The sequence below is a fragment of the Mirounga angustirostris genome, unplaced genomic scaffold, assembly GCF_029215605.1.
Source record: "Mirounga angustirostris isolate CCGP_5_RB_7025 unplaced genomic scaffold, mMirAng1.0.hap1 SCAF_9, whole genome shotgun sequence".
Taxonomy (NCBI): Eukaryota; Metazoa; Chordata; class Mammalia; order Carnivora; family Phocidae; genus Mirounga; species Mirounga angustirostris.
This window is the reverse complement of record NW_026991717.1, coordinates 41,604,197-41,624,860: the sequence shown is the minus strand read 5'-3', so window position 1 is coordinate 41,624,860 and position 20,664 is coordinate 41,604,197. Positions and strand designations below refer to the sequence as shown.

General features: G+C 53.4%; 3 protein-coding genes across 6 annotated transcripts in view; 2 read left to right on the top strand and 1 right to left on the bottom strand.

Moving 5' to 3' along the window:
- SNX1 (sorting nexin 1) overlaps positions 1-19,402 on the top strand; it is a 56,130-nt gene extending 36,728 nt beyond the window's left edge. Inside the window, exons 12-13 of one of the 2 annotated variants that reach the window (XM_064570314.1) lie at positions 4,609-4,673; positions 19,149-19,402. In XM_064570314.1, the coding sequence (XP_064426384.1) occupies positions 4,609-4,673; positions 19,149-19,245 (162 nt within the window). In that variant the 3' untranslated portion in view covers positions 19,246-19,402. Of the gene's footprint in view, positions 1-4,608; positions 4,674-6,066; positions 6,110-19,148 lie in introns of those variants that run through there. The other variant, XM_064570316.1, reaches the window with a different exon arrangement.
- SNX22 (sorting nexin 22) lies at positions 7,175-12,574 on the top strand. Of its 2 annotated transcripts, XM_045899892.3 has the most exons (7): positions 7,175-9,680; positions 10,074-10,157; positions 10,580-10,684; positions 11,199-11,293; positions 11,677-11,709; positions 11,941-12,008; positions 12,427-12,574. In XM_045899892.3, the coding sequence occupies exons 1-7, from the start codon at positions 9,612-9,614 to the stop codon at positions 12,546-12,548; spliced, it is 576 nt and encodes a 191-aa protein (XP_045755848.1). In that variant the 5' UTR covers positions 7,175-9,611; the 3' UTR covers positions 12,549-12,574. The 2 variants fall into 2 exon arrangements, 1 of the variants encoding a protein (XP_045755848.1); XR_010404991.1 differs by lacking the exons at positions 7,175-9,680; positions 10,074-10,157; positions 11,677-11,709 and having other exon boundaries at positions 10,461-11,293; positions 11,941-12,567.
- PPIB (peptidylprolyl isomerase B) lies at positions 12,969-18,533 on the bottom strand. 2 transcript variants are annotated; one of them, XM_045899891.2, is made up of 5 exons: positions 18,212-18,533; positions 17,362-17,475; positions 16,350-16,443; positions 13,871-14,055; positions 12,969-13,314 (listed from the first exon to the last, which is right to left on the bottom strand). In XM_045899891.2, the coding sequence occupies exons 1-5, from the start codon at positions 18,344-18,346 to the stop codon at positions 13,192-13,194; spliced, it is 651 nt and encodes a 216-aa protein (XP_045755847.1). In that variant the 5' UTR covers positions 18,347-18,533; the 3' UTR covers positions 12,969-13,191. The 2 variants fall into 2 exon arrangements, with proteins under 2 accessions (XP_045755847.1, XP_064426389.1); XM_064570319.1 differs by lacking the exons at positions 16,350-16,443; positions 17,362-17,475; positions 18,212-18,533 and adding exons at positions 14,671-14,755; positions 15,485-16,276.
- Positions 19,403-20,664: the final 1,262 nt, after the last annotated feature.

The following is a 20,664-nucleotide window of genomic DNA, read 5'->3' as shown; positions in this document are numbered from 1 at the left end:
CAGCCTTAGAATCAGTCTTTTCTCCATGGAGTCTTGATTTCTTTTGGTGGAGGATTATATTTAGAAACCGAGGTCTGGGTGCCAAGAGTGCTCATTGCTTCTAGGCCCTTGGTGGCCAGAGCAAGAAAATAAGGACAAAGATCTATAGCAATAGTGAGAGAGAGAGATGGCATAAAGAATCAGATACTAGAAATCATTAACTCACATGGATACTTCCAGTCTAGCCCCATTGGGTTTATCCTAGTCTCCCTTTTCCATATGGAGACTTTATTCTCCAAAGAAACTTAATTTTAAAACTTTCTCCTTGCTTTGTTATGTTCCATCCAATGATCATCCTGTTGCAAGTTTATTTTTATTATTTCCTGGGATAGAATCCCTGGTTTCAGAACTTTCTCCTCAGCCTCCGGCATCTGAGGCTGACAGGGTCCGTGCATTTCTTTTTTTTTTTTAAAGATTTTATTTATTTATCTGAGACGGAGAGAATGAGAGAGACAGCACATGAGAGAGGGGAGGGTCAGAGGGAGAAGCAGGCTCCCTGCCGAGCAGGGAGCCCGATGCGGGACTCAATCCAGGGACTCCAGGATCATGACCTGAGCCGAAGGCAGTCACTTAACCAACTGAGCCACCCAGGCGCCCGGGTCCATGCATTTCTGTACAGAGCTTGCAGACATGGAAATTGAGAAGGCCAACAGCAGGTTAAGAGTACTGAGCCCAAAGGCCTGCACAGTCGTACAAAAGGAGTCATTCTACCTGGGGACTCAGGAAGAAGAAATCTGTAGAGAAGAGGATGCTTGAACTGTGTCTTAAAGGTGAAGAGGTGTTCGCCCCTTCTGCTGGGGCCATTCTGCCTCCCTGCCTCCTGACAGTGGGAGGTAGGCATATCTGGGAAATGCAAGTGGCTCAGTGTGGCCAGAGTCGAGTCAGTAGGCAGCCTGCAGAGAGTGATGAGCAGGAAGCAGATCACACCGCTTGATACAACTTGTGAGGTGCTTGGAATGTTACCCTGAAGTGTGTGGAGCTACTGGAGGGACTTAAGCAGGAAATAACATAGTCACATTGGAAGGTGTGAGACTGGAAGCAAGGAGAGCAGCCAGGCTCATCCCAGCCAGCCGATGGATGAGGAGGGCAGAAAGAATGGTTTTGGAGCTCCAGGGAGAGGCTCGGGAGGCGGACGTGCACCCACTAGTATCCGGGCACTGCTTTGATGAGAGGCCTGAGGGAGGGCGGAAGCTAGCCTCACCTGCAGGTTTCTGGCTGGGATTCCGGGGTAGACCGTGAAGCCCTTCGTGACACAGGTAACATAGGAGGCCAAGTAGGTTTGGAACAGATGGGAGCGGAACAGTGAGGACAGTAGGTGCCGACCATGGCCTGTAGTATAAGAGGCTCCTCTGAATGAGAAGGGAGGCCCGTGCTGAGAGGTGGGAGAGAGAGTGAAAGGAGCCTTTATTTAAAGGTGGGTCAGACTTGGCATGTTAATAAAATTCAGAGGAGAGAAAGGGAATCACCATCAGAGCCTGTCTGGGAGCAAATGCACAGAGCAAGGCGCCTCACTGCCGGGCCAGGAGGCGAGGAGGTGTGGGGAAGAAAGATACGGTGGGGCAGAGAGTAAAGGTCTCCTGCTTGATAATTACAGTGTTCTCAGGGATATCTGGTTTTCCTATTTTGAGTCAGATGGTTTAGAGAAGTGTGGAGATAAGTTTACTCTTCCCCCGTTTCTCCTTGTGTTATTTCCCCTAAGAATCTCTGGGCTCCAGAGCCTTGAGGATGAGGACTTTGAGCTGGAGGGACCCCAACATTCAATATGAATAGTCAGTGACAATAAATGAGAAGTAGGAAGGATAGAAAGTGTCACACATAAATATTTGTAACTTTGAACTCTTTCCAGAAGACTTGCATTCTGGGGCACCTGGCTGGCTCAATTGGTGGAGCATGCGACTCTTAATCTCGGGAGTTGTTAGTTCAAGCCCCATGTTGGGCATGGAGCCTACTTAAAATTTTAAAAAAGAAAATTTAAAAAGACTTGCATCCTGAATGCACCTGTAGCTGCGAACCCTAAAGAAAATAAAGAATGCCTTTGCAGCTCAAAGTTTAAAAACGGGGAGATGATGAAATCTGCTACGGGTGGGACTGGGAACTGGTTGAGGAGAGAGATGGCGATAGAACGAGTGCCCATTGCTGAGCATGCTTGGGGCCCACATGGGAGTGGAAACCATGGACTGTGAGGGGCATCAGGCCGAAGGTCGTGGGATTTCCCCACAGCAGCCTAAGGAAACAGGAGGGAAGGGGAAGATGATCCCTTCTGCAGCAAAGAAGAGCAGACCTTTGCTGCAATTGGCACACGCTTAAACTGAAGGCTTTATCTTTGGAGACACTGGCTAAGATTTTCTGCTCTGTGCTTGGGGAGAGTAGGGCCTTAGCTGAGCGTTAGAAATGGGTAAGAGCCACTCATCCCCGTCTTCTAGCTGTGGGGATGGTGTGTACGTCATCTGCCAATGTCTTATGACACCAGGTGTGTGGTTGATGATGGCATTTTCTGCCAAATAGTCAACTCTGTGAAGTGGTACGTCTTTGTAACTCCATGGTTCCTAGCAAAGATTTGGGCTCAAAATAGGTGCCAAATAGATAAATGTTGAATGATCTCCAACTGCAGATTCTACCTGGCATTCACAGCCTTCTGTGAGAGGCTGCAGCTCACCATTCCGGTTTATCTCCCAGTGCTTCACAACAATGCCAGCACCTCACAGAAACTGCCTCCAAACGGGCTCTTTCCTTTCTCACTTCCGTGCGGCCTAAGGAGCCTTTTATTAAGGGTGGGCTTTCTACCTGATGCACCCTGTCTCGGCTCCCATCCCTCTCTGCAGTCTCAGAATTACACCTGTCTGAATGGGAGTGTAAGTAGCTAGAGATGGAGGGCACTGGCGAATGTGTCAGAACATTCACTGGGGATTCCCGTAGACATGTCTAGACACCAAGTCCATGAAGATGACTGTGTGAAGGTGCCCATCTTAGCATCGTTTACAGTTGTAAAAATTGAAATCAATCTAAATGTACAGCAGGAAGGGATTAAATGAATTATGGTACATACATTTGGATATTATACAGTCATTGATACATAGCTATATTCATTGACAAGGAAAACATTTTTAAGTGAAAAAAGATTATAGAATTACATGTATAGTATGGTCTACATTTATACAAAATTATATATGGGAAGGATGTTGATTGAACTGTTATCTATGGTTGCCAAAGGGATGGAATTTTGCTTTATTTAAAATTTTTATACCATTTTATGTTGCTTGGAATTTGTGTATTATTTTTATAATCATAAAAATTAATAAAGTGTTTTCATTCTGCGAAAACAACCCAGTGCATCCTTTGAGGCCTACTTTATATGTACATTCTCCAGGAAGCTTTCCTTGATGCACTTTCCATTCTACACCCAGACTGGAATGGTAGCCCTACCTCCTTTGTAACTCTTTGTCATCCTCTTAAACCTCTGGTCTTTCTCACTCTTGTGGGCACTGTTATCTCTGAGATGATCTCATTAGCCTCTGGAGCTCGGAACTCCTTAAGATCATGGACTGTGTTGTTCCTACCCATCTCCACGTTCGCCCACAAAGGCAGCCTAAGGGGGCAATGACTGCCATTCAGCTCTGGCAATTATTGTTTTATGAGCCTGTGGGCCCAGATCTTGGGGTTTTTGAAGAGATCCAGAAATCAGGCCTGATTTGGGGTTGGCAGGAATGGTGCTTCAGGGGGGTGCCTGCAGGCTGGGAGGTGATCGCCACCTGCCCCGCACTTGCCCCAGACAGGACTCCTCCCCTTTGCCCTTGTCTGTTGTGGGAATGCCCCTCTGGCTGTGATGACCAGACTTCGGGAGCAGAAAACATCCCTCACCCCCAAGGCTGCTCCAGCCTCCATCGGATGCTCTTGGGGACCAGGAAAAGCACAGAAAACCACTGTCCAATCTGAGTCAGGACCTTTCCCTCTAGGGATGTAACCACCGTTTCCGAATGACTGCCCCTCCTAGCTTCGGAGCGCTCAGCTTCCTCTTTCATGTTGAGTGGCAGTGATGATGACCACAGGCGCCCAACCAGCAGGTCTCTGGGCAGCCTCACCAGAAATGACGACAAGGCACCTGGGAGGCGGGAACCTGTGTAGGGGCAGGGTAATCCCTTCCCACTGTGGAGCCTCACAATAAGAGCTGTCATGTGTTAAAGGCCTACTCTGGGCCTTTGGGCTTTGAAACATCTCGAATCTAGCATTAGGAACTTCCAGGTGGGCATCACTATCTGCATTAAAAGACTGAGGCTCTGGGACCTGAAGCAGCCTGTTCAGTCTCACGCCCCCCTGTCCCCAAGCTCAGAGGGAAGACCTGAACCCAATCTGCTTGACTCAGCTTGTCTGCCACACTGCAGAGAGGGATGGGAACCGAGACGGGGTGCATTCTCGACAGGGATGGACAAGAGGAACCTAGATAATAATCGACTAAGTCGTTCTTAAAGACCCGACTGAAGCCACACAGTAGACCTGTTAAGGACATGTTACCCACCTGACTTTTGTAGGCATGTGAACTTCTCTGACCTCTGTGAGGTACTCTCTCCCCAGACATGCACAGTGTGTGGCCCAGCTGGGGGCAGGAGCAGAAGCTGGAGGACAGGGAAGCAGCTTGGGTGAGTACCTGGGGACCATCAGTGGCAGAGACAAAACCTTGCTGAGAAACCACAGACAGCACCCAGAGCTAGAGTGGGTGGTGAGAGCACCTCAGTCCCAGACCTCAGGGCCTTTCAGCCTTTGGCCTGGCTTTCCTCTTGGCCTCAGTGCTTGGACCTGCAGCTCTTCACAATAAACCCCTGTGACTCGAGGGTTCCTAAGCCCATCTTCGTTCCCAGAACCTCAGCACTGGGCACACCAGAGGGCCCGATTGGTTGGTCCTGTGACAATCATTCTAAGTAAGGGGTGTTGGGAGTTGTAGCACCTTGAGAACAATCTCCCTGGGAAGCTGTGTGTCTCAGAGGCCTCTGCCAACCACCCCCCCCCACCCAGTCCGGGGTCATGTCTGAAGCAACTGAGCTGTCCTTGTCATCTGGGCAGGGGGGGGAAGGGATTCCTAGTAGTGACACTGCTGGCTGGAGCCCCAGGGCTACAGCCTGTGTGTCCCCTGAGAAGCACCCACCCTGAGTCAAACTGCTTTCGGGGCTGTGGCAGGACACGCTCATCAAAGGTGTTCTCCTAACACAACCGTCTCCAGGGCTCACTTCCCCTCCCGCGCACCTCTGTCAGATGAAGAGTTTAGACTCCTCAATAATTTAAGATGTTTTAGCAGCACTACTGTTTTTGTAGACATCTACACCAAAGTCCAGTATTCAAAACATAAAGGTATGGTGTTTTATTTTATTAAAGAGGTACCCATTAGGGGGCGCCTGGGTGGCTAAGGCGGTTAAGCATCTGCATTCGGCTGGGGTCATGATCCCAGGGTCCTGGGAATAAAATCTTAAAAAAAAAAAAAAAGATGTGCCCATTAGAAAGGCAATTAGTAAGAACTCAGAGGCTGGTAGGATGAACAGGATAGTTGCTGATTTACACCAAACTCTGCTCCCAATTTATTCTACCATTTTTTGGTTGCACAATATCGACAAAACCAGGACATTTTTTTTAAGAGATTATTTATCTGACAGAGCACAAGCAGGGGGAGCAGCAGAGGGAGAAGCAGACTCCCCACTGAGCAGGGAGCCCCATGTGGGACTTGATACCAGGACCCCAGGATCATGACCTGAGCCAAAGGGAGACATTTAACCGACTGAGCCACCCAGGCGCCCCAAAATCAGGAAAATTCTGATCACCGAGTTAGTAGTTAAAATAGTTCATTTTTAACCTAACCTTGCAATCTCAGGATACTGAAAGAGGAAGAGTAAAGCTTATTTGTGTTGTTTCAAAGTTGAATCAACAATATATTAGGATGAACCATATGTAATTGCCCATATCCTACCACTGTGACAAACAAAAACAGCAAATTCGTATAATTCAGTAAATAATAAGAGCTAACATTAATTTATTGTGTGCCAGGCCCCTGCTAAACCTTTTGGAAGCATGATGTCTTTCCATCCACACACAATGCTCTGCTGTGCAGATAAGGACCCCGAGGGCAAGGAGCTGTCTGAGCTTGTCCAGGTGACCAGAGCCTCCGGGGTCAGGTGATCAGGCGGCCAGGTCGCGGGTGGCGCGGCTGGGCCCCTTCGGGCTAGTCCGCCTCCTCCAGCTGCAGGCCCGGCGGGAAGAATGCAGCCTCTGTGCCCGGCGGCGCCCACCAGCCCAGGAGCTGCTTGTTTTCTTGAAGAGGTTAAGTCACCTCCTGAGCAGCGTTGGCGGAAGCCGGGCCACTGAAAGGGGCTTTGTGTGCCGGCTGCGGAGGGCCCGGGACAGCCAGGGCCCAGCCAGGGGGGCAGCCGCGGTCCAGCCCACCTGCGCCGCCCCAGACCGGGCCGGGGAGGGGACACTTGTGCCCCCAGCCCTCGCTGCCTTCTGCTTGGCGGTGACCCTCATCCCCAGGAGGCGAGAGACTGGTGCCTGCAATGTGGCCCCCAACCAGGAGCGGCCGCAGCGCCCCGGAAGGTGTGAAAACCGCCCACGCGCTCAGAAAACTGGGCTCAGAGCCCATTTGCGATTCAACAAGCCTTGTAGGTGATGATGATGATGGTGATGCCTGTGGAGGCCTGGGAACCACTGCTCTATAGTCTGATCTGGAAATACTCTGGCCAAAAAACCCAATGCTTTTAAGCCCCTTTCTCGCAGAAACTTGGAAATGAAATTCGTGCATTAGAGAGTGATGGAGAAAAGGCAAAGGCTTGTACAGGAAAACTCATTCTAAAAACAGCAGTCGCTTTGAAGGTCTACACACCCGTCCTAGAGTGTGTGGAACTTAGCTCCGTGTTCATCCACTACAGAAAATAAGCTTTTCCCTTGACCGTAATACGGGCTTTGGAGTCTACAGGAGGTCACGTATGCCTCTTTACAGGAAAATATTCTCCAGAACTTACCTCCCAGAGACATCCTAAAATGTCTCCAGGCCAAGGATCTTGTCTTTCTTCATTTGGATCTTCACTTGTGTACCGTGGAACACTGTGGAATTAGGAGCTGCGGGTTCACCCACAGATGTTTTACAAGTCAGGTGTATCTAATCCATTGATTTGAGGCTTCCCAGGAACACCTGAAAATTAAGCAAATAAATAAGGTGGACAACACTCCACACAGAAAGAGGGAGAGAGAGGTGTCTGACTCTGAAGGTAACCCCCCCTCTCCCCCCACAGGCCTTCCTCTAACTCCTCCCTCCTGCCTCTCTCCCAGGCCTTCCCTCTGCTCCCCAGCCTTTTCCCAACATCCTCTCCCCCATTCAGTCATAGAGGCTTTCAACCAACAAATGTTTTTTGAGTGTCTCCTGCATTCTTGGCATCATGGCAGCAACCCCTGACAAGACCAGGTCCCTGGCCTGATGGCAATGAGAGTCTGGGGCAAAGTCAGGAAAACTAGGGAGGCACACAATAAACAAACATTAACTATGTAATGGAAGACAGGGTGATAGGATAGGGTAAGTGGTCAGGAAGGAAGGTCTCTTTGAGGAGGTTTAAGGCCAAGAATTGGAATTTTTGCGCAAAGCCCACTAGGTAAGGAGTCAGGGAAGAGTGTTCCAGGGAGAGAAAACAGCAAGCGCAAAGGCCCTGAGGCAGGAAAGAGCTTGTTGGGTTTGAAGAACTAGAAGGTCGCTGTGGCTGGAGCCTGGTACATGAAGGGGAAGGAGAGGAAATGAGATGAGTGATGAAGGCAGGGCTGGGTCACTTAGAGCTCGGTAGTTTGTGGTAGGGAGGGTGGGTTTTGTTCTCAGTATAACGGGAAGCTTTCTGAAGGCTTGAAGCAATGCCTTGATGGTGGTTGGCGCTGCTAGTTAGAGAATGGACCTTGTATGATAGAGGGAGGCAAGGAAAAACAGGGAGATCCATTAGGAGATGTAGCAGTTTTCTGGGTGGTAGGAACAGAGACAGAGGGCCATCATTAGGACAGGTGATCAAGAAGTTTAGGGGCCTAAGGGTCCTGGGAGAGGACTCTCTGGCCAGTAGACAAGGAGAACAGGGTCTCTGAGTGATGGGGCTCTAAAGTGCAAGGGAAGAAATGAAACCCCAGCACTTCTGTTCATAGTGGGTCGTTTCCCTTGCGGGAAGTTTCAGCTTCCTGATTCTGGGGCTCTTTGTGAGATGGAATTTGGGGCAAGAAAGTGTGGGACAGAGTATTGGTGAGACCTGCTTGCCCCCTTTGGGGTCATCCTCTCAGCTGCTCTCTGGGAGTGGAGCTGGGGGTGGGAGTGGGGAGAGTTTCTGCTCCAGCTCAGAAGCACCTCTGCACTAGCAGGGGAGGAAGTGAGTCAGTGGTCCCCCAGTCACCAGCCCCTACCCCTAAGACAGGTGCTCTGCTTCCTCCTTCCCACCACAAGGCCTCTAGCCTCCCCGCCCTCCACCACCTGCCCAGACCTTTGTTGGGAGAAGTCAGAGGTGTCCTGAATGGGACTCTGCTGAATGGGACAGCTCCCTTATGGCTGAAGTGTAGGGGGCTCAGTGGGAGAGCAGAGGCCCTTTTTAGCCCAAGGGGTGCAAGAGTTCTGATTAAACCCTACCCCATAGCCAGGAAGGCCTTGCCCGAAGCGGTGGGCAAGAACGGCCTCGTGCCTTCTCCCACAGTCCCTCTTCTCCAGCCGTTGCCCGGTACAGGGACACCACCCACCTCTGCCTCCAGGACAAGCCCACAGGCTGCCATCTTCTCAGGCCCTGCTCTGCTGGGGGCTTAACAGGGATCATCTCAATTTTTATACACTCTTCTGAGGGAGGCCTATTAGCCCAATTGTGCAGATGAGAACAGGTCTACACAGTTCAGGAAAGCCAAGCTATCTGCCCTCCAACGCAAAGCCCAGGTCCTTAACCTGCTTCTTCCTGGCAAACTGGACCTGAAGCAGGTTGGGGCTGAAAGATAAATGCATGGATGAAAAAATAAATGAGTGAAGGGGCTTGTGGATGCTGGAAGAGGCGGACATCAAAGCCAGATTGCCCCAGTCCTCCCCAGGGGTCGCTGCACAACCAGGGTCCAGGTGAAAGATGGAGGGAAGGGGATGGGGGGCAGTCTGGTCCCAGGGATGGGTGTGAGGAACGCAAAGAACATCCCCCAAGGTAGGCGCCGAGGTCTGGGCCCTGCCTCCCTCCTTGTCCAGCGCCCACAGACCCTAGTCCTTACTAGGCGCTCAATAAAGAGTAGGTGAAATTTTGGCTCATCTGCATTCCTGGCAATTAGCGGGTACTCAGTAAATGTTGACAAACGGATGACTGTCCGCAGAAGGGTCCCCACCTGCGGCCCACTAGGCGCAGGGGGTTGGTGCTCGGCTCCCGCCTCCCCGCGCTGCCTAATCTGCCCCTCGCAGGACCGCGCGGCGCGAGGGAACGCCCGGGGCGGGGCCAATTAGGGGCGGGGCCTGCGGGCCCGAAGGGGGCGGGCCCCCGCCGGGGTCGGTGGTCTGAGCTGGGAGAGGTCTTGCTCCGAGCGTCGCGCTCCGAGGGGCTGGAGCGGGTGTGCGGATGCTGGAAGTTCACATCCCGTCGGTGGGACCCGAGGATCCCAGGCAGAGCCCAGAGAAAGGCCACATGGTGAGCGGGGACACTGGCTGGGAAGGCGCACGGGACCCGCCGGATTTCCCCGCGCCAAGCGCAGTGGGGATCCCGCGCCCGGGCTGCCGCATCGGAGCGCGGCGGGTCGGGCCGTCCGGAGACCGCCTGCCGAGGGTCTCGGGCCGCTTGGATTTGCCAGCTCCGTGGACGACGGTCCGGGTTCACGAGGGACTGCACGGAGCTGAGGGGCGGGTCCGGCCTCCCCATCTCCCCAAATGTGTGGGGAGCGTGGGAGGGTCCCCGGAGTTGGCGGGGCTCCCAGGCCGCTTTGTGCCTTTGAGCGCGGGAGGGCGGGCGCGTTGCGGGCGCGGGTCCTGCTGAGCCCGCCCGCGGGGCCTCACGCGCACCTGGCCGCCCGCCCGCGCCCGCCAGGTGTTCCGAGTGGAAGTGCTGAGCCGCGGGCGCAGGCACACGGTGCAGAGGCGCTACAGCGAGTTCCACGCGCTGCACAAGCGGGTGAGGCTGCGCCGCCGACCGACCGACCGACCCCGGCCCGGCTCCTGCCCGGCTCCTGCCCGGCTCCTGGGAGACGGGCGAACTGCGGGCCCAGCCTCTGCCACCATTACCGCCCCAGTCCCTGGAGGGCTCCGGTCCTGGGCACAGACCTCCCTGCGGGCTTCGGGGTGGGTGCAGAGGGGGGAGGGCCCAGCCTGTACCGTCGATGCCATCGCGTGGCCGACCAGCCCTCGGGCGTTTGCGGGGGGGTTGCTGGGGTCTCTCTCGCCCCCGTCCCAACCACCCACTCGCTAGCGTCTGCGCCAGGGTAGAGCCTGAAGTCTGGAGGTGGGGGCGGGGAGGACTGGGAGAGACTGTTGGGCGCAGTGAGCTTGAGGACTCAATCGGAGTACTGTGATGGCACCGCGGTAACCTCCTGGCAGATCAAGAAACTGTACAAAGTGCCCGACTTCCCCTCAAAACGCCTGCCTAACTGGAGGACTAGAGGATTGGAGCAGCGGCGGCAGGGCTTGGAGGCCTATATCCAGGTGTGCACGGGGCTTTGCCCCCCTAGGCTGCTTGACCAGAGGTGTGGCCCAGACAGCTGGGAAGGGGGGGTAGGGAGTGAAGGGGACCCACATCTTGAGCGTGCTATTTACTACCCCAAGCCTCAATATTCTTAACAGTCATGAGTCCAAACAGCCCTCGTATTGATAGAATGGGATGAGGTAACACGAGGCAGGTGGTTTCAGTTCGATGAAAGCTAGTTCTCTTTCCCCCAGGGTGAGGGTCTGTGCTACCCTCAATGCTGAGGATTTGGGTGGGGACCCTTCCCCCTCTCTTCCCCACACAGTGATGCCAGATTCCAGGCCAGGTTGGCTTCCTGGGCTTACAACCCATGAGTCACCCAGGGCCCAGTGCTCAGAAGGGCCCCAAGCTTGGCTTAATGCTCTGCTCGCTCTTGAAATTCTTAGTCATTTTGGAAGGCCCCCGCCTCTCCATTTTGCACTGGGCTCTGTAAGACAGCTGGGTCTGATTACAGGTTCCCTCTGATCTCTCCAGGGTGTCCTGTACCTGAACCAGGATGTGCCCAAAGAGTTACTGGAATTCCTGAATCTTCGGCACTTCCCCACAGACCCTAAGGCCAGCAGCTGGGGGTGAGCTCCTCTGGGGCCATGGCTGGGCAAGAGAGAGGGGCCCCAGTGCTTGGGGGGACAGGGTCTCTCTGCAGCAAGCGGGTGAGGAAAGGTTTGAGAAGCCAAGCCCTTTTCCTTCTTACATCGGCCAGGCACCAGCCTGCTGCTTCTTTGAGACGTGACCTCCCTCATTAGCTTTCTTGACCGGGGGCAGAGGGGCTAGTTTCTGGACAGTCTCGGTTACCGCAGCCGTCTCCGGAACTGAGCTTGTTGCAAATAGAAGCAGTGGTCCCCTGGGAGGTGAAGAGCTGGGCTTGCGTGTCTCCACCTCTTCCTCACGCGCGCGCGCGCCCGCCCCCCACCTCCCCCCACCAACCGCAGCTCACAGCGCGTCTCCTTTTCAGCGCCCTGGGGGAGTTCCTGCCCAATGACAGCAGGCAAGTCAAAAGCCCCAGCCGCCCCGCTCCTGCTGCCCCCTGGTGGCCGCGTGCCAGGAGGCGGCCTGCGGTTGTCTGGCCTACCCCACCCCCTCCAATCCCAATCCCGGTTTCTGTTGGTGCCTCCTGAGCCCACTTCCCATTCACCTTTTCCTTTTTGGGTGCTTCGTGATCTCAATCCCTGGTCTCTACCCTGCCTCTCCCTCACTGTTCGGGACTCTTCCCTCCTAGCTCCCAGCTGCACCACCGGCCTGTCTTCAGCTTCCACAGGGATCCCTACATTCGCAGCCCATCCCCAGGTGAGGGCCTAGGTACCAGGGTGGGAGTCGGGGGTGAACCTGCCATTTTCAGCTCAGGACCTCCAGGCAGCATCTCGTGCCTACTGCCTTCCTTTGGGACCACACCTGCCCTGCTGCTCCTGTAGCCTGCTTTGTGTTCTTCCGAAAGCAGACGTGGTGAAATAACCTTGGCTCTCCTGGTCTCAATTCCTCGCCAGCCCGGCTTACCAAGCTAAAGTGAACGGAATGTGTGTGGGGCATGCCAAGGCCTCACTGGGGGGTGGCCAGCTGTTACCTTTGACCTCTATTCCTGAGGAGGGGGCACAGCCTATGGGCTCAGGAGCTCAAGGAACTAGAGGCCTGAGGCTAGGCCCACCCCCCATCTTTTCTTCCCCCGCAGTCCCCTACCCCTTCCTCCTGTTTTCTTTCTGTCCCACAGAGCTTCTGCCCAACGTGGTGGTGAATGGCGTGCTCCAGGGCCTCTATGGCTGCAGCAACGGGCCAGCTGAAGCTCAGCCGGAGGCATCTTGTCACCCTGCTCCTTTGCCACCGATGCCCTGACCAGCCCAGAGGCCTATGGGCCACCTGCCAGGACAGGCATGTGCCCCCTTCTCAGAGGAGGCTGGGCCCCCCTTGGCCCAGACCCAGGACTAACCTACCCGAGGTGCCAGGGCAGGGACAAGAGGGGATAAGGAATAAAGGGAGAAGTCCATTTAGAGGTAGGCTTCGACAAGGTAGAGATGTATTTCTTCCCCTCCACCCGCAGGGGGGCGGGGGACAAGCAAAGATTGAGGCACCCTCATGGCAAAGGTTAGAAGGAAAAGCTCCTGCCTGCTACCTGTGGGTAGTTATCAGGGCACTAGGGTTCCGACCAGAGCCCCAGAAGGGGGCACAGGCCCCCCCCGCCACAGGAGGCCCAGACATGCTGGGACCGGGACTTGAGCAGGTGTTGCAGGCCCAAGAACCCAGCCCACACACTGGTTATAAAAAACCCATTTTCTTTTTTAATAGGTCAGCATTGGTAGGACTTTGTTACAAAACCAGGCTGGTAGGTAGGCCTGGGGAATGTGGGGGGGGGGGGGGTCCGCTCCGTCAGACGCCAGCACTGGGGCCAGTGGAGCACAGAGCCCTGCGGCGGGCGGTCTTCACCCGCGGGAAGGCACCAGGGCCGCACAGATGGTGGCGCAAAGAGGTCCCTGGGGCCCTACTCCTTGGCGATGGCAAAGGGCTTCTCCACCTCGATCTTGCCACAGTCTGCGATCGTCACATCCTTCAGGGGCTTGTCCCGACTGTCCGTCTTGGTGCTCTCCACCTTCCGTACTACCTCCTGGGAAGGCAGGCAGAAGCAGCAGAGCGGCATGAGTGCAGAGGTCCACCCCTCAAGGGAGAAGCCCCGGAATATGGCCGGGGAAGGCTGAGACCCCCATGGGACGAGCAGCATGCAAACCTTGAGGCACCAAAATCCCGACGGGACCCTAGACAGGGAGAGCCCAGCTTTGACGAGGGGACGCGGGAGTTTTGATCCTCTGCAGTGGGACCGGGCTGAGCTAAGGGCGAGGGGGAAGAGGGTGGCTGGGGAGTGGGTACCAAGTGGCTTCTCAGGGACACAGTGTTTGGCTGGGTCCTGCACACCTGAGGGGGGTGGAGCCTAGCAGCGAGTGAGTGAAACGGAGGCTCCTGCCCCTGGGCAGGCTGAGGAACTGAGAACCTGGGGGCAGAGACACGTAGGGTAGTTCCCGATGCCCTCCGGGTTTGTGCACATGAACACTGGGAAGCTGTGCGTTCCCTGTCAGGAAAGGGATAAACTAGGTGGCACCCCTACCCTGGGCTGTCCGTTTCCTGGTGAAGGTTGCTCAGGTTTAGCCCCTGCCCCTCAAACTCACCATGCCTTCCAGAACTTTGCCAAACACCACGTGCTTGCCATCCAGCCAGGCTGTCTTAACGGTCGTGATAAAGAACTGGGAGCCGTTGGTGTCTTTGCCTGCATTGGCCATGCTCACCCAGCCAGGCCCGTAGTGTTTCAGCTTGAAGTTCTCATCGGGGAAGCGTTCACCATAGATGCTCTTTCCTGGGAAGGAAGAGTAGGTCAGGGAGCTGAGCTGGCCCAAACCAAGCAGATCTTTGGGGTGAGGATTCCAGGGACTCAACCTGTCTTTGGTGTCAGGCCAGGCTCCAGTGGATTATAAGGACTAAAAGCTGTCTCCTTCCTACCCTCTGGTCTTGGAGCCAAACCATGCTGACAGACCAAGTGGGGCATGAGGCCAGGCTGATTTAGTGAACAGCTCACCCGATCAACTATTTTGAGGAATATAGTTTAGTGGCTTTTAAATAAGGCAAATATCAACAGCTACCCTTGGCGATGGCCTGGGAGGTCTGCCACCGGAACTCTGAGGTACTCTGGTAGAGAGAGGTGCTATGCAGGGGGCAGGGGAGGTAAGAACTCTCCAGAAAAGGAGGACAGCTGTGGTTGGCCAGCTTTTCTTCCTAACAGCACAGAAGATAACTGAGATGAGTGGGAGGGGCTGCCCCTTGGGTTCTAGATAATCAAGAGCCTCTGATCAATGAACACAAAATAAAAGCTGGATGTTGATGTGTGGGGTATGTCTATCCACGAGGGGGCTGAGGCCAGGGTACACAACAAAGGGAGCTGGGCAGACCCCGACACCATTTCAGAGATCCTCACCTAAGTTCCCGGAGCTGCTTCTGCCCCCTTCTTTCTCCCTGTCTCCTCTCAGGAGATTCGCACTGTGAGCTAGTGACCACAGGCCCTGGAGAAACCCAGGAACAAAGAAGCTTCATTTTGTTTTACCCAACACCTTTCAAACTCACTTGCGTACACAGCCTGTACCTATTTGCATCCCGTGGTTCCGCAGAAGGACCCAGCTGTGGAAGTTGTCCTGGACCGCGGCTCATCAGGGAGGCATTTCTGACTACATAGCAGGTGGGGAAGGCTAAACCCGACAATCACTAGACGCTGGGGGGGGGGGGGGGGGGCATCTCTGCCCAGGCCAGGGAGCAACCCAACCCTCTGCAGCAACTCCTGGCTCAGAGTCTCTCCTCGGTGAGAGTCCTCTTTGTAAATCTCCAGTGACAGCAGGATTTCAGTTACTGTTACTCTCCAGAAAACCCCACATCTCCATCCTTGGCTCTGATCACTTTCCCAACACAAGGAATCCCAAACTCAAACGGATAACTTCATTTTAAACTCAACCGATTTCGTCATCTTTCCCTCCAGACTCCAATTCTTCTTTTGACAACTTTTCCTTTGCAACCGTCCACGTGGCTCCCAGCCGCATTATCTATTCCTCCTCTCCACTCCTGCCATGCGCACTGCAGTAACGACTAATGCTCAGAGTGCAAACGGTGTATGCCAGAGAACCGACACGATCATTTTACACCCAGAAAAACTGCCACATTATTTTCCCTCAAACTCCTTTGCGCCTGGGTCTTCCTCCCATTCAAGCCCTCCGTGGGTCCTCCCTCCACGCAGGACAAACCCAGGTTCCCAGGTCCGGCCACGGCCCAGCACTCTGGGCCCTGGTTTGGTGTGTGCTCTCCTTCCGTCTCTGGACCCCACCTTCAGCCAAGCTCCTGCCACAGAACAGAGGTGGGTTCACTTTAGCCCTGCCTCTCTGCCCAGGTTCTCCCCAGCCAGGACCCTGCCCACATCTTCCCTCACATTCCCAAGGCGGCCACTTCTCGATCAGCCTGGCCCGAAGGGACTCCTCCGCTTGTTGGCACCTCGACAGTGACTGACTTGCCACATGCTGGACACCTACCATGCAGCACCCCAACTCTTTCCACTCTGACTTTACACCCGAAGGAACCCGAAGCTCACAGGACTCACCTGCCTGAGGTCACAGAGCACGAAGATGGCAGATCTCACCCAACTGTGTCCGACCCCGTGCACAGAGCGCTTTGTATCATGTCTGCTTTTTCTCAGGCACCGCGGCCGATGGCCATCACTCACATTCTGTCCTGTTCTTTGGCTGCCATGTCGTGTTCCCCTGCTTCCTCCCGCCTAGATGCTAAACCACCTGACAGAGCCTGACCTAGAGTCACTGACCCATGTGTTTAGCTTTGCTCCCCCTCCCCCCAGGGGGTACCCCGAGAGAAAAGCCACCAAGGCTGTAGGCCCTGGCCGGCAGGCCTGCTGGCGGGGTGAGAGCCACACAATCCCCCCCACCGTTCTCCTCTCCTTTGTCCTGGGGTCCCTGTACAAAGGAGGCTGGGTCGCCATGCGGGTGCCAATCCTGCCTCCAAGCTGGGCGAGCAGGGGGCCTCGTCTGCCCAGCACGGCCCAGCCTTCCCAGGTTGCAGGCTGCCCCAACAGACCCTGCTGCCCAGAGGCCCTGAGGTTACCTCCAGTGCCATCTCCCCGGGTAAAGTCTCCACCCTGGATCATGAAGTCCTTGATCACACGATGGAATTTGCTGTCTTTGTAGCCAAATCCTTTCTAGAAAAGGGAAGAAGGTGAGACGCAGCATGAGACACCAGGCAGATATTAAGTAGGCCCTGCAGGAACCCAGCCCACAGCTCCTGCTCCCAGAAGAGACACCACTGCTGATCAGATTCATCATTTGACCTGCTGAGTGAGCAGTTACCAGCAGGCCAGGCGCGGAGCACCACAGACCCAGGAAAGGCTAAGATGGCACGCTCCTCTGCTTTTATACAATTCTGCTTCACATGATGTCTCTACCTTTCCCTGCTCTTTTTCTAATCTTAAGAACAGATGCAAGAAAACAGACCAAAAAACAACAGTTACCTGCTGGGTCACCGCAAAGTTGGAATACAGACTTTTTCTTTGATAATTCTTTATTCTAATTCCAGTAAACATACAGTGTTATATTAGTTTCAGGGGCACGATACAGTGACTCAACAATTCTATACATCACTCAGTGCTCATCATAAGGGTACTCTTAATCCCCATCACCTGTTTCACCCATCCCCCCACAGCTCCCCTCTGGCAACCACCAGTTTCTTCTTAAGAGTTAAGAGGAATACAAACTTTCTTAAACAGGGCACTCCTGTTTCTTTAAGACCTGGGAAGCTCTGGGCCCCTTACCCTTAAGAGAAAGTTCTGGTGCACAAGCCACAAACTAGTTTCCATGGATATGTTTTCCTTGATTACTGAAATGTCTTAAAAATGAAAATTTTTCTTAAAAAAAAAAAAAAAATCCGTATTTCTGGATTTAGTTTAAAACCTCCAGCAGCTATGATAATACCAGGTTCCCAGAGCTGCAGGAGAGCGGTGAGCTGTTGGTACTTGGTGAGGACTACTGCTACAGACGGGCCCCGCTCTGCACATCCGTTCACTGTCAGCTCTACTTGCCAACTTCACTTGAGTTCAACTACCTCTGCTCCAGCCACTTACCTCTCCCGTGGCTAAGGCCACAAAATTATCCACTGTTTTTGGAACAGTCTTTCCAAAGAGACCGATGACCACCCGGCCTATATCTTCATCTCCAATTCGCAGGTCAAAGTACACCTGAGGAAGACGACCATTTCAAACTCAGCCTTTTTGAAGGGGTCTTGCCAGGGAAGCGAGGGCCCAAGAAGTTACCACGAAGGTGGAAGAGAAAGAACCGTATTTTGAGAGCAGTGGGTTCTGAACCTGATTTCGGTGGTGACAAAAACCCTATGAGAATCTGATGAAGGCTCCAGACCCTTTTCCCAGGAAATGTTTGTTTGCACTCCCTTTATAGGGTAGCAAACAACCTTTAGTCTACATAAATAATGAGCGCAGATTCTAGAAATGAACGTCCAAAAACCATCACGCAAGTTTCAACTAGATTGCTATGCTTTGTAATTGCAAGTGGGTAACATCTGGCCCAAGTAAAGAAAGGATTCACAGTTTGCCAGACGTGGTGTTTCACCATTTCCCCAGCGCTGGACGGTATTCGCAGAAAGACTGCTCTGAGGCTGACAGCGCCAGCCCCGGCTGCACATGCCGGGCGCCCGCTCCTGGGTTAAGGCTGGGGCTGGGGTGTCGGGGAGGAGTCGGGCATTCTCTGGTCTGAATGAGCAGGACCGCCCGGACGCCACGAGGCCACAGCCGGGAACCTAGGCAGGGGCTGAGCCAAAGCCGAGGACGCCCAGGCCTGAGCTCCGGGAGCTTAAATGCCCCGGACACCGGTGACCTGCGGCGCCGAGGCCGGAACGCGGGCGACGGGGGGGGTGGGGAGGGGGGTTCGCCAAGCAGGTCGGGAGAGGGGAGGACGGACCTTGACGGTGACTTTGGGCCCCTTCTTCTTCTCGTCGGCCGTCGAGGGACCTGGCAACAGCAGGAAGAAGACGGAGCCCACTATGAGGGCGGCGGCGAAGAGCACCTTCATGTTCCGCTCGGAGAGGCGCAGCATCCACCGAGCGAACAGAGCGCGGCCCCGGGAGCCGAGGGCCGGAAGAGGGTGGGGACGCGTCGGCGTGGGCACCGGCGCCACCACCGAGAGCGGCTGGGGGGAAACCGGGGCTCCTGCCCGCCTCCTGGCAGGAGATGGTCCTTATTTCCCCCCTCTGGGTCGGCGCCGGGTAGTAGGACCTCGCGGGGGGCGTGGCCCGGCCCGCCGTCAGGGCTGGCCAAGACGCGGGCTCGTGGGAGGCTGCCACGTTACTGTGGCCTCATTGGCTCCCCAGCTCGCCAACGCCCACCAACAGGAAAAGGATCACGGAAGGCGGCACCGCCCCAGGAGCACGCGGATTGGGTCTCCGAGGAGACTACAAACCCCAGCATGCAGAGCGGCCTCTCTCGTGGCCCGTCTTGCCTTTGGGGAGGGGAAGTCCTTCGGAGGTTAGTTTATGTTAGGAAGACCGTGGATGGGGGAGAAGGCGCTTGTCAGTTTCCGAATTGGGCCAGTCAAGCATTAGCCACCACTAGCTTGGGTTTAAGTATGGTAGCTTCCCAAAACTCGGAGCATGCTTCTGCTAACCCAGAGTATGACCTTATACTGCACCTTCTACTTGTCTTGCAAAACTTGCTTCAAAACCTTTCCTTTTTGACTTAGTCCCTGTCACTTTAGTCCCTGTTTTTCTCTGGTCTTACTGTGCTTACTGCTGTATGTATGAGTCAATGCACACTTTATTATTGTATTCTCTGCTTCTTAACTTCCTTTACCTATTTTTCCAAGTAAACAGTTTTTTTGTTTTTGTTTTTTTTTTAAGTAGGTTCCACTCCCAGCACAGAGCCCAATACCAGCTTGGATTGATGACCCTGAGATCAAGACCTGAGCTGAGATCAAGAGTCCGACACTCACCCGACTGAGCCAAGCAGGCGCTGCCAACTAACCACCTTTTTGTGAGCAACGCACTGTATTGCATGTGTTGCCCTTATTTTGTATACATCTCCCCCAACCCTGCTGCAGGGCTAAGTGTCCAACAAATATTGGTTGCAACAGCATCATATTAACACTGAAGTGGGAAATTATATATATATATATGAAATGGCCTGAGGTTCAGTCTCTCTTTTCTAGAAACCTTCAGGAAGGTCAGGGATAGTCGTCAGATGCTCTCACACTTGTTCCAGTCTACAACATACATATTTCATCACTGGGAGTCTTACCCAGAAAAATAAAAATTACATCTTTCTCAAATTTAAACCTATGACATTAAATGTCTTTAAAACCAATTTTCAAAGATTAATAAATTCTTGGTCTTCACAGCCCCAATTGTAGGTAGGAATGGCTGTTTCAATTAGTTGAACCCTGCAATTTGGTCTCTTTATGAGGTCGGGACCTAAGTTGGAGGTTATGCATGGCCACTGGCATTAACTTGTCCTTGCTTACACTGAGGTCAATGCAGCCAGGCTGCAAAGCTTCCACAGGTGTCTCAGAGAAACACGAACGACATTTGCTGTTTCTAATCCTCACACCTCAATCCAGACCACCTCGATCTGGTAAAGGTTCTTCTAGGTAAAACTGTTGCACTGACAAAGTTGATCTTCCAATACCCCCACCCCCCACCATTTTTTTAGTCAGGTCTCTTTCCCCATTGACTGGTCTGATGCTGTCCATGACCACTGAGAAAAATGTTCATCAAACTGTTTTCAAAAGAGCCTTCTCCACATGAGGAGCTAATGCTAAAATGGCATAAAAGCAGCCTCCTCTGTAGCCCCCCACCCCCCACCACTTTTGGAAGGAAAAAAAAGAAAGCTTGATGGATAAAATGTTCTAAATGTGAAGTTTTTCCTCTCATGATGATCTTAAAACATGTCTTCTGCTTACTTACCTACCAGTGAAAAAAACAAATCAAGTAGTAATTGAGTAGTAACAAAAAATTGGAACCAGCCAATCATGCCGATTGACAGTTGTTTTATGGATATACATACACACACACACACACACACACACACTTGTGATTTTATAATTGCACATCATAGTTTTATCCTCTATCTGTATAGATGTTCATTTAGTAGAGCAGAATTATAAAGCTATTCCAAAGCTGTTCCACAGAGTAGATCTTAACTTCCCGATGTTCTACCACCTAAGAACCACAGGGATACAGGAACCAGTATGTGAGTCATCAATGTCCAAGTTCTGCCAGGAATATTTAAAGTGACTGACAGGAGACAGCAATGTTCAACCCAAAGGAATGAAGCAAGAATGCCAAAGTATCAGGCATTATATTCATTCGTTGGAACCCTGAGTCATATCAAAGTTAATCCTAGCCGGATTCTTAGTTACAA